The sequence below is a fragment of the Rhinoraja longicauda genome, chromosome 35, assembly GCF_053455715.1.
Source record: "Rhinoraja longicauda isolate Sanriku21f chromosome 35, sRhiLon1.1, whole genome shotgun sequence".
Lineage (NCBI taxonomy): Eukaryota > Metazoa > Chordata > Chondrichthyes > Rajiformes > Arhynchobatidae > Rhinoraja > Rhinoraja longicauda.
In genome coordinates, this window is record NC_135987.1 from 7884398 (window position 1) to 7896766 (window position 12369).

Genomic DNA, 12369 nt, shown 5'->3' on the forward strand with positions numbered 1-12369 from the left:
CGAGTCCGCACCGACCAGCGATCACCGCACATTAACACCATCCTACACACAGTAGGGAAATTTACATTTATAACAAGCCAACTAACCTACAAACCTGTACGTCTTTGTAGTGTGGGAGGAAACTGAAGATCTCAGAGAAAACTCACGCGGTCACAGGGAGAACATACAAACTCCGTACAGACAACACCAGTCGCCGTGATCGAACCCGGCGCTGTGAGGCAGCATTCAACCGCTGCACCACCGTGCCGCCCTGTTGCGGTTGTTTACTTATGAACATACATTGTTGTCTTTCTGTAGAAGCTGACTGACCTGGTGTGCAAGTCCAAACTTTGGCTGTGCAGCACTTACATCTATTTTCCTATATTAGGTTGATGTGTAGTGGTTTAATTGTAGGAACTGTAATGAATGAAATGCTTTTGCATTATGTCTTTAAAAACAAACGTGGAAGTTTGGTCAGGGACGGGTTGTTATCATTATGTATATTGGTTTTTGATATGGGAGCATGGCAGAGTGCATCAACATTATTAACTGCAACCACAATTTCGTTGCAAGGTTATGACACAAACAAAACATCTGAGGAAGTACACATTGCCAAATGAAGCATGGTCACGCTTGGCCAGTTCCAATCTGAATGGAAATACAACCATATAAATACTTGTGTTTGGCTACATATGGAACAGAGAGTCACTCAGCAAGAGTTTAATTTCAATAATTGAACCTCACATTGTTTATGCATTAATTAAAATCACTGTTAAAAACAACCGTAGCAGGTTAAATGTTCCTTTGGGCCATCCGCTGATTAAAGAATATAGCCACATTCTAAAGTGTCTGTGCTCATTTCATGCCATGTTAATCAAACACAAAAATACTCCGTAGTAAAAAAAATCATGGCTAACTCGTCGCTGGTATACAATCAAATAAGAAACCATGAATCTGTTCAAATTACTCTCACTTCACTTAAAGTGAGAAGGGCCGTCAAAGTGCTGCCAGTTTCTGCCACACACTTTGATGACTTGTCAGACAAACAGATGGAGAGTTTAAAGGCCACGAGCCATATTGTGACAGAAAAGATTCCCTTCTTTGTTCGGCACACTCTTAGGTCTTTGCAAATGGGAAAGAGGAATGCCTTTCTGCTTCAACCACAATCAACAGTTTTGCTGCTGCTGCTGCACTAAAACAAGTTGTATCATGCCTATGCACTGTGAAATATTCCAGCACACTAACTGACTAGAATAGGATTTGTGGTTCAACATGGCTAATAACAACTTTTATTATTTTCCAAGTTTCTCTGAGAGTATATTTTCTCTCACATTAAACTGTTTTAAGTCAGATCATTGCCTTCATCAGAAGTGTCGTGCTTTGACTGAAATACAATTAAGCTCTTCCATCTAATTTAGGTTTGAATATTTCTAGCTGTTAAAAAAAACAAATTAAAAATCTAATTTACAACTTTATTTAAGCAAAAAAACAGCTTCGGGAGCTTTAAAAAAGTTTGCTCTGCTCAAGTCGTCAATTCTTAGCCCGTGGCTGAAAGGCGCATAATTAGGTGACAAAGAACACGTTAGGAATCGCAAGATTGCAGTTTCCTTGTGAGTTTCAAAAGTGATGGGCTGAAAGCAATGCATGTAAGTGAATGCTTTGTCAGCATGAGATCTGCCCTCTGTTGCTCAACAATGTCTGAATGTATTGTAATGTGGTTCAATAACCTATTGTGAAACTTAAATGAGGTAGCCACATTGCATTTGAGATGGAATATATCAGGCTAATCTATGCCCAGCAAGCCAAGATGACTACAATCTGTTTTAGTGAATATACCCTTAGCAGATCTTTCCTGGTATCACATGATAAATTTCACATTTTAATAACAGATTCAACTTGTGCAAGGTATGTTAAACAAAAATATAGGTATCTGCAAACATTTGCTTAAATGTTGTATTTCTCAATGGACTTTTGAGTGCAGCCAGAAAACTTAACATATCACATATCATGATTCAAATGGTAATTATTTCCAGCATAAATTAGTTTTAATTATTTAGTTCAATGTTCAAAACACGCCTATTACTTAATGGCCTCTCTCCATGTTGCAAGTACCCTTATAAACTAAATTGCACAAAAGACCAAATAATTAAATCTGTTAATTCAGTAGGAATATATTATACATAATTGTCTCTTATTGGTTGGAATTATGGTTATGAAAAGTCATGGCACGATATAACCTGCTTATTGTATTTTCTGAAAGACAACTGTTTGTTTAAAGTGTTCCTTTCCTAAAGAGTTTTCGGATGGAGTCATTGATTTATGCTTTTGTTCTGGATTTAGTTTAACTATATAACTTAATTGACAATTGAATCAACTAAATGATTATTTAGAGATACAGTGCGAAAACAGGCCCACCGAGTCCGTGCTGCCCAGCGATCCCCGCACACTAACTCAATCCTACACACACTAGGGACGATTTTTTACATTTTACCCAGTCAAATTAACCTACATACCTGTACGTCTTTGGAGTGTGGGAGGAAACCGAAGATCTCGGAGAAAACCCACGCAGGTCACGAGGAGAACGTACAAACTCCGTACAGACGGCGCCCATAGTCAGGATCGAACCTGAGTCTCAGGCGCTGCATTCGCTGTAAGGCAGCAACTCTACTGCTGCGCCACCGTGCCCCTTATCCCCTTCCCCCACCCTGATTCTGTAAACAGATTAATTAGGTATGACGAATAATGATTACTCTAATGCAATACCCCTGGCATATTGTTCTTTTGCTGCCTGGTATGCATTGCGTGTTTACGCCAAGGTGTCAAAGATGCATTGTTGGAGCCTGGACTAATGATCCTATCCATGACAGCTGTCCATTTCCCAGTCTGCAGTTAGTAGCTCAGCCTGTCGCCCCTACGAAGCAGCTTATCAGTCTGCTAACATTCTGCTCTCCGTGCTTCCGTCATTAGCTCTGACAGTAAATCTCTGTGCTGTCTTGAACTGAAGCTTGTTGCAATTCATGACCAACTGAAGACCAGTAAGGCACCATATGGAACGACTCCCTTACCTCCACTCACATCTGTGCAGTATTCATGCTGCACCATTCTGTTCTTACCCATATGTTCATCCTTGTGTTTGGCTGTTGGCCGTACTGCTCAGCAAATTGCCTTTTCTCTGCCCAAGTGCTAAGGCAGCAGGCGTTACCTTCACCCTGACTTAAACCCAATCAATCACGGCAATTTGTTTAGTCCTTTCCTAAGGACATCACGCTTGAATGCCAGCCCCTAATTATCATCTTGTGAATGGCCTCATGTCCCTTTAGGTCTATCTATTGAAGTATTCATTTCATTAGACCACCTAGATGCTAACTTGTATGGTAAATTACCTCTAGCTCCATCTCAAAGCGACCTCTGGTAACAATACATGAAGCCATTTCACTCCGCAGTGCTAAAATAAAAAGGTTAATGCATACTCAGAGTTTACCGCCATGACATTTTCTGCGTTTGGTTCGATACTGTCATTTTGCCTTGTTTTTGTCAAACATTCCACCAGAGAATATACTACGAAATGTCACAGACAGAAATCTGAATGTAACAAACGTCAAGATTCAAATGGAAATCATTTCCACAAATTTTTTTTAAAAATTGATCTGCTTTGAGAGCTGTATATGTGTAGGAAAGGATGTGTAGGATGCTGGTTTTAATGGAAGATAGACACAAAATACTGGAGTAACTCAGTGGGACAGGCAGCATCTCTGGAGAGAAGGGATGGGTGAGAAGTGAGCACTGTATATCACAGCTTAATTTGTTGATAACCAATGACACAATTTTATCTGGAGAGTGCAGGATTTGTTTTTATGTTTTTCATCAAACCCAGAGGCAAACATGTCAACAAATAATTCGTAACTATGACTGTGGTATGGAAAAACAGAACAATTGTAATGAGGCTTTCAAAGAAAAAAAATCTCAAACACAAAATCAAAAGGTACTAACAAATGAAGGTGACTCTTTGATATATCTTGGTTCTTCTATTCTAAATATTCAACATTGCAACATAATATTGAGTCTCACTTTCATTGCTCTATTCAGGAGTTTGTTCCAAGTACTAATCACTCTTTGCATGACAAGCTTTCTATTTTCCAATTTGAGTCTTAAATTGACCATTTATTAGTTTGAATGTTCCTTGTTCTTATGATTTTATTTAAACTAGTTATCTGAATTTAATCTTCTTACAACAAGCAGTCCCTTAAAGCTGTGTAAGATTATCTCAGGTATCTGCCTACAAGGCTGCAATAGTAAGCCAGCAATACATGCACATCATGGGTGATGATCTATAACAAATTAATAGTACAATGCTGTACAAATGCGTGTTCATACAGTTATACTAATTGTCAAATGAGGAAGGGCACTGCACAGGTGTGCCACTTTCATCTGTTAAGTGGATCATGTTGTCGTTCAGCATGCAATGTTAAATTAATGGCAACATTACCTAAGCAGGCCTACAGTGATATAACTAACATTGCACATTCACTGTCCAGGGAAAGATAAGAAGGACTCCATTGGCATAAAATATTATTAGTTACTCGTAGGGTTATTGTTGCTATGGAGTGTTTAAGTGGTGCTTGGTGCTTCTTGGTTTTTTATGTGTACGTATGTGTGTGTGCATATATTTGATCTGTATATATGTGACTATGTGTACATATACGCACTCTGAACCTTTTTCTTGTTTATTATATTGTTTACAGTGCACTATGTTACATATTCTGTTGTGCTGCTGCAAGTAAGAATGTCATTGTTCTATCTGGGACACATGACAAAAAGCTCTCTTGACTCTTGACTTCTTTGGAGTTTATAAAGTTTATGTTTTGCAGTACTCGTGCTCGACTCAAGAAACTTGAGGCTCCATGACTTGCCAAAGTGTGGCTACAGGATTCAAGGGCTAACACAACTGTAGGTTAATTGGCTTGGTATAAATGGGTTTTTTAAAGTCCCTATTGTGTGTAGGGTAGTGTTAATGTGCAGGGATTGCTGGTGGATGCAGACTCAGTGGTCCGAAGGGCTTGTTTCCGAGCTCTACCTAAACTAACCCCCCCGTCTTTTTATTTTATTTTCATTTAGCTAATCTCTTGCATGTTTGCCTGTTCTAACATTCTAATGAAGTAATAAAATAGTGGCTGTCAAAAGCAGGATAAAACGTTCAAATTTGAGAATGGCAAAAGCTTGTATTTAGTCCTGAAAAGTATGAAGTGATACAGTTTGGTAAAAGAATAAGAAAAAATGTAGAGTAAATTACACAGCTGAAGAGGGTGAGAAGGAACATATGGACCAGGGTTACATACGCAGAAGTCCTTAAATTGTAAGGGATCCCAGGATTCATAATCAGACATATCAAATACAAAAGCAGAGAAGTTAAATTGAACCCAAATAAAATGTATTCCTTTTTAATAGCCTCAAACGATGAGAAATTATGAACATTGGAACTCTTCTGACATAATCTTTGACAGGAAGACAATTTCCATAGTTTACTTATTTATGAAGAGAGACAATAAGGATTAGAAGAGTTAGGACTCAGCTGAGCAGAAACAAAGCAAAGTATGAATGAGGGAGAAAAAAACCGATGAGAGAAAAAAAGTTAAATTAGTGCTTTTTTGTTGTTTCTGAGCATTGTTCCTTTGAAACTGCCTTATTTACATGTAATGTAAGATTAACTTTAATGCTAAACAGTGCCAATGAGCTGGCACTTGGAATTAAATAAAACATAAATTAACTAAGTCTTTGCATATATTGAGGATGAAAAAGATAGGGCATATGCTGCTTAAATTAAATTCTTGTTCATCGGTGAATTTGGTACATTCTATGATTTTTTTTAAAATTACAATTACATGAATATCTACCATTGTCTCATGATTTCACTGAATAGAAACTTAACTAGAACTGATTCTAACATCCAATCACAGAGGTAGACACAAAAAATGCTGCAGTAACTCAGCGGGTCAGGCAACATCTCAGGAGAGAAGGAATGGGTGACGTTTCGGGTCGAGACCCTTCTTCAGACTGAAACGATGCTGGCTCGAAGGGCCGAATGGCCCACTCCTGCAACTGTTGGCTATTGTCAATTGTCACCCATTCCTTCTCTCCTGAGATGCTGCCTGACCCGCTGAGTTACTCCAGCATTTTGTGTCTACCTTCAATGTAAACCAGCATCTGCAGGTTTTTTTTCCTTCCTATCCAATCACAGAGATTCTCGTTCTTCTCTTCATTCCTCTCTGCAACTTAAAACACATTTGTTTTCTCACTTCTCCAGTTCTGATGAAGGACCATTAACTGTTTTCTCCTCACAGATGCTGCCTTACATGTTGAGCACTTCCAGTGTTTTGTTTTTAATTCGGCATCTGCTGTTTTTAAAAATCGTTTCACGTATTTCATCATGATAGGTAGAAAACCGAGCAGAGAATTAGCACTCAATGATGCTTCTATTAGCTTCTGACCACTCGCCATTCCCCTTTCATCTGCAGAAGCTCAAATCACAGGGGGCATGCTTTACTGGATGGATAGAGCCAAATAACATATCATCCAAGATAGAACAATGCACTTGATTGGCATCTCTGTAAATGGACCCTACAGCCATTTCTTTTCTACCACATGCCTAGCCTCTCAAGGATAATCAACACATCTATTTTCAAAATGACTCCAACGTGTACTGCCTCTGGTATGCACTACACCAACTCACCAAGCTTACGGTGATATTCCCTCTCAACCCTAAAATGTCCTTTGTTAAAAGTTACAACATCATGGGACAAGTTTCCTTCCAAGCCACACACACAATACCACTGTTAACGCTGACACATTTGACTACTGTTCCACTATTGGACTCATCATTTGTTGACTTGCTGAGGAGTAGATTCAGATGTACTTTACATCTATCCCTCAGCTTTACATCAGAAAGCAGTGGTATACGAATGGTAACCCTACTCAATAGACTTGGGTTTCCTCATTTTATTTCACTTTAATATTCTTTGTTTCGTGGCGCATTTATTATTTTCAATTAAGTTTTTTTTAATACTTTGAATATTCAAATTATTTGCATTTCATTTTTAATATATCTATCAACATAAATAGATTTTTAATGTGCAATCAGAGATATTTAAAAACTCTTAAAAAACATTGACAGCTAGCAAGTGATCAGAAAATGAATTACTGGGGTAATAGGAATGATTGATTAATTGATTGAAAGGTGCAGCATGGAAATAGGCCCTCCATGCCAACCATCGATTACCTGTTTGCACTAGTTCTATGTTATCCTATTATCTCATCCATTCCCACACGGGGCGGCACGGTGGCGCAGCGGTAGAGTTGCAGCCTTACAGCGAATGCAGCACCGGAGACTCAGGTTCGATCCTGACTACGGGTGCTGTACTGTACGGAGTTTGTACGTTCTCCCCGTGACCTGCGTGGGTTTTCTCCGAGATCTTTGGTTTCCTCCCACACTCCAAAGACGTACAGGTTTGTAGGTTAATTGGCTGGGCAAATGTAAAAATTGTCCCTAATGGGTGTAGGATAGTGTTAATGTGCGGGGATCGCTGGGCGGTGCGGACCCGGTGGGACGAAGGGGCTGTTTCTGCGCTGTATCTCTAAATCTAAAAAATCACACACTAAGGTGATTGACACAGGCCAACTATCCAAGAAACCCATATGTCTTGGGATATGGGAGGTAAGTGGAGCACCCGGAGAAACCCACGTTGCCTCAGGGAGAACGCGTGCAAACTCCACAGAGACGCCACCTGAGATCAGGATTGAATCTGGGTCTCTGGCTCTGTGAGGTAGCAGGTCTAGCAGCTGCTCCACTGTGCTGCCCTTTTACTTTACTTTATGCCAATCAAGTCATTTTATTCAAACAAAGTGTGTAGGATAGTGTTAATGTGCGGGGATCGCTGGGCGGTGCGGACTTGGTGGGCCGAAAAGGCCTGTTTCCGCGCTGTATCTGAAATATGAAATATGAAAGCCAAGGATTTTACTGTTAGATTAATTAGGACAGAAATATATTAAGATTTCCTATTTTTATTAAAAAAAAGATTTTCTGTCTTGTTAGTCAGGTTTTGTGGAGTTTTTTTTTACACAGTTAGCATTCCTTCATGATTGAAACCATATGCCAGCTCCTGATGACACAGTCACACATCCTGCTTACATGACATTAGTCTTGGTATGTTCCAGTGGAAAGTTAGTTACTTTTTAAGTTTGCAATTGGAAAAAAACCGGAAGTCATCTATTTTTATACTCCTTCCCCTTGAGAGACTCAGCAAAACTACATGGGAAAAGCTTGGAAAATGAACTTCATTTACACTGAGTGGCATGCCGAACTACATGGCCAACCACATCATAGACTTACTATGCCATGCCAGCTGAATCACTTATTTCATGACAGGAAACTGTCCACTTTTGATCCTTAAGGATTCTTTTGAATCACTGACATCATGTATTATTTTAAACGCATGTAGTTTTTTTGGTAACCATTTTGTAAATATTGGTTTACTGCCATATCCCTGAAAATCAAAGACGATACATAACCTCAGAGCTGGACATCAAGCAAAGGAATATTTTTTTTACATCTAGATATTCTTTTTGCAGCTTCTTGACAGTTACTTATTAGAACATTTGATGCTTTATTTTCTATTTGGATAAATACAATTCTCTGCCATCAAAGAGCGTTCTAATTTGATTGAAACTGCTTTTCTTCAGTGCTGTTTCCGTGAATATTTAAGCAGGTTATGTCCAAATAGAAACCCTAATATATTCATTGTATTCATTGTGAGAAGCTGGCATGAGAAATAAGTGGGCTTATTAACAGGAATTTGTGTGTCTGACAGGATGTACATTGCAGGATACAGCTGGTGTGTAATGCCTATTCAGAAAGCTCAATGCAGCTTCATTTCCAGGAGGAAGAAGCATATCCATACATTATGCAACAGCAGAATGAAATCAGGAAATATTTTCTTTCACGGAAAACGACTGTGTAATTAGTAGCAATGTACAGATATAGTTTTCCTCCTTACAAGTCACTCAAATTCCAGGAAAAAGGATTTGTATTACAAATAGTAACTGCAAACCAATCTCTTAATTCACATGGTATGCTTATTGCTAGCACACTTGACAACCATTAGAAAATCTGACCATTTCCGCTGCTTGTTTTCTAAACTCCACCAAGCCACATTGATTCATCACCCATGTGCTAACTGAACTATATGGCCTCCCAGATAAACATCTCTTGAATTTTGAACATTGTGGGGTTTTTAAATCACTCTTTTACAATACTCTGGAATACTGATGCTTATTTGCAGTGTCATCAAAATTAATTGCTTTACAACACCAAGGAGACAATTCCCTCAGATGCCAAAGTCTTCAACTTCAGACTTTCATCTCTAAATATCTCCACCTTTCTACTATCTTTTAATACAATGTTTTTTTAAACCTTGCTTTCTGAGTATGCATTTGTTTATCTACTCCAATATTTCCTTGGGTCGATTAGTGTTAAATCTTAGACAGACACAAAATGCTGGTGTAATTCAGTGGGACAGGCAGCATCTCTGGAGAGAAGGAATGTGTGACGTTTTGGGTCGAGACCCTTCTTCAGACGAGGATGTCACCCATTCTTTCTCTCCAGAGATGTTGCCTGTCCCGCTGAGTTACTCCTGCATTTTGTGTCTACCTTCGTTTCCAGCATCTGCAGTTCCTTCCTGCACATGGTGTTAAATCTTGTTTGATTTCATAATTATGAGAATCCCTTTACTATGATAAAGATGCAATATAAATAAGCAGTCATTGTATGTACATATTGATTAGCAACAGAACAAAGGCTTGGATCTGAGATTAAATTGAATGACTTCTTTGAATATTTTGGAAGGCAATTAAAAGTAAATCGCATCTTTATGGGTCTGGTATTACACAAAGGCCAGATCGGGTAAGAATGACAAATTTCCTTTGCTAAAGGGCATTTGTGAGACAGATAGGTATTCATGATTATGTGGGAGTTTCATGGCCACCAGTACTGGTGGATAATAGTATTATAGGTAGCAAATACAATGATCTGTAAAATGGCGACAGCAACAATCAGTACATTCATTGAGTGTAAGAAAATAACTGCAGAAGCTGGTACAAATCGAAGGTATTTATTTCACAAAATGCTGGAGTAACTCAGCAGGTCAGCATTTCAGAAGAGAAGGAATGGGTGATGTTTCAGGTCGAGACCCTTCTTCAGTCTGAAGAAGGGTCTCGACCCGAAACGTCACCCATTTCTTCTCTCCTGAGATGCTGCCTGACCTGCTGAGTTACTCCAGCATTTTGTGAAGTACTTTCATTGAAACTACTACACAGAAAATGCTCGTCTTTCATCAGCAAAGTTTGAAGGCTAAGAGTGTTTGTAGCCTTAAAAGTAACTTGCAAGTTCCTACATGGCCTATTCTTAAGTTCTGAAACTAAATGGTATTACAGTGTTTAGGTAGATAATGTCTCGACATGCAATATCAAGTAGTTGCGCAGTTGCTGTGCACAGCAATGATCCTGATTACAGCTTTGATGGCTTTGTGGGTATTAAGTGGTACACCATCTGCTACTTTTTAAGATAACTTACCATTTAAAAAATGACATTGCCAGCAAGTAATTTTAAATGGGCTGAAGAAACACAATGACGTTGTCACAATGTTCAGAATTCACAAGTGCAAATACATGCTTCTACAGTTATTTGATTGGGATGCAGTGTACAAAAATTCATATGTATGTTTGTCCAAATGAGAATTAAGTTAGAATTCTCACAGTAATGGTACTTTAGGTACTTTTACAGCTGATCTTTTACCTTGTCTCCAGGTTGTGGCCTCATCAGAGATACCTGGTCATATCCTCTGCGAAAGAGAGCCCACAGGGCATCCAATTTTCCCTGGATAAATGATCACAATGTTAGTTGATTTTCCATTGTTTATCAACAAGCTATTTTTCTAACGCTTTAGAGACAATGGGGGATGGGTGGGGTCAGAGGAGAAGGAAGTTGTGATTTACAAAGCTGGCAAAAAAACAGTAGCAGGTTGTCCATTCTTAAAGTTGGACCCAAAATTTAAAAAGTCCTCTCAACTTAAAGGCAGTCCATATTAATCTTATACGGCATTGATCAATTTGGCACTTTCTGGTTGTGCCTTCTTACTGGTAGCTCATGTGTTTCATGGTCAGTATAAGAGCTAAATGCCATAATGGGTCCAAAACAAATTAAATGGAAACTAAGTACAGAAATGAATTGAAAGATTTGAAAACATACACTTCAAAATGCAGAAAACGATTCATTAGTTTTGTTGCATGTCAGGTACTTTCAAAGTTATGCAGATTGGAAAGAAACAGACCAATATGAAAATTCTGATATTAAAAAAATAAATTAATTAAGAATGATTGAATTCGTACATTAATATATAGCATCTGTAGTGTTTTACCAGCTTATTATTTTATTAGATTCTCAGAGACATAACTGTTCCTAATGATAACATACTTTCTGATCAATGGCCAGACATGAATTGTCAGCTTGATGTCCCTGGTAACCATGATGCTTTCTATTGTAGGTTTGTTTACAATTATTTCATGTATTTTCCTATGTATCAAATATTAATAACAATCTGTGATAAGGCCAGCAAAATGCATGTGCCCCCACTATTTGGGTGATTAAAAAGTTATAATCAAAGTCAATCCCAAAGTCATTTTGGCAACTGGGGCATTTTAGAAGTTAGATTGAATCTGTGGAATTCTCTGCCTCAGAAGGCAGTGGAGGCCAATTCTCTGAATGCATTCAAGAGAGAGCTAGATAGAGCTCTTAAGGATAGCGGAGTCAGGGGGTATGGGGAGAAGGCAGGAACGGGGTACTGATTGAGAATGATCAGCCATGATCACATTGAATGGCGGTGCTGGCTCGAAGGGCCGAAGGGCTGAATGGCCTCCTCCTGCACCTATTGTCTATTGTGTGATTATTGGGAGAATAACCTAGTGGTCCCTAACTCCTCTACAGATACTCCTTGGTTGTCTTTGATCCAGACCCGAATCTGCTTAGCTGTTGAGACCAATGGCATTTAAGTGAAAATATATCATTAAATTATTTGGTGATTAGTTATAATAAAACCCCGAGGTGAAATAAATACCTTGACTGGTGTATACCATTTCCTCTGTTGTGGTGGTTTGTAAGACCGGGATTTATAATGCCTAGAATCCAATATTTCGAACTCTTGATCTGGCATTTTGATGACTGCATTTTTTGGTTTTTCTAGTTTTGCACCCTCTTCTGTCGAACCCTTATCGCCCCAGCGCACCTGACCATAAAAAAACAAATGTTGATGTCAGAGAGAAATAATAAAATTATAAAATCATTCA

The 12369-nt window shown here is 38.7% G+C and overlaps 1 protein-coding gene across 1 annotated transcript in view; it reads right to left on the reverse strand.

The window, feature by feature from the left end:
* The window catches only part of LOC144609987 (anthrax toxin receptor 1-like), a 70224-nt gene that overhangs the window by 5650 nt on the left and 52205 nt on the right, over window positions 1–12369 (reverse strand). The window contains exons 16-17 of the mRNA XM_078428406.1: window positions 12141–12308; window positions 10823–10903 (exon numbers count right to left, since the gene is read on the reverse strand). Coding sequence (XP_078284532.1) covers window positions 10823–10903; window positions 12141–12308 — 249 coding nt within the window. The remainder of the gene's footprint in view (window positions 1–10822; window positions 10904–12140; window positions 12309–12369) is intronic.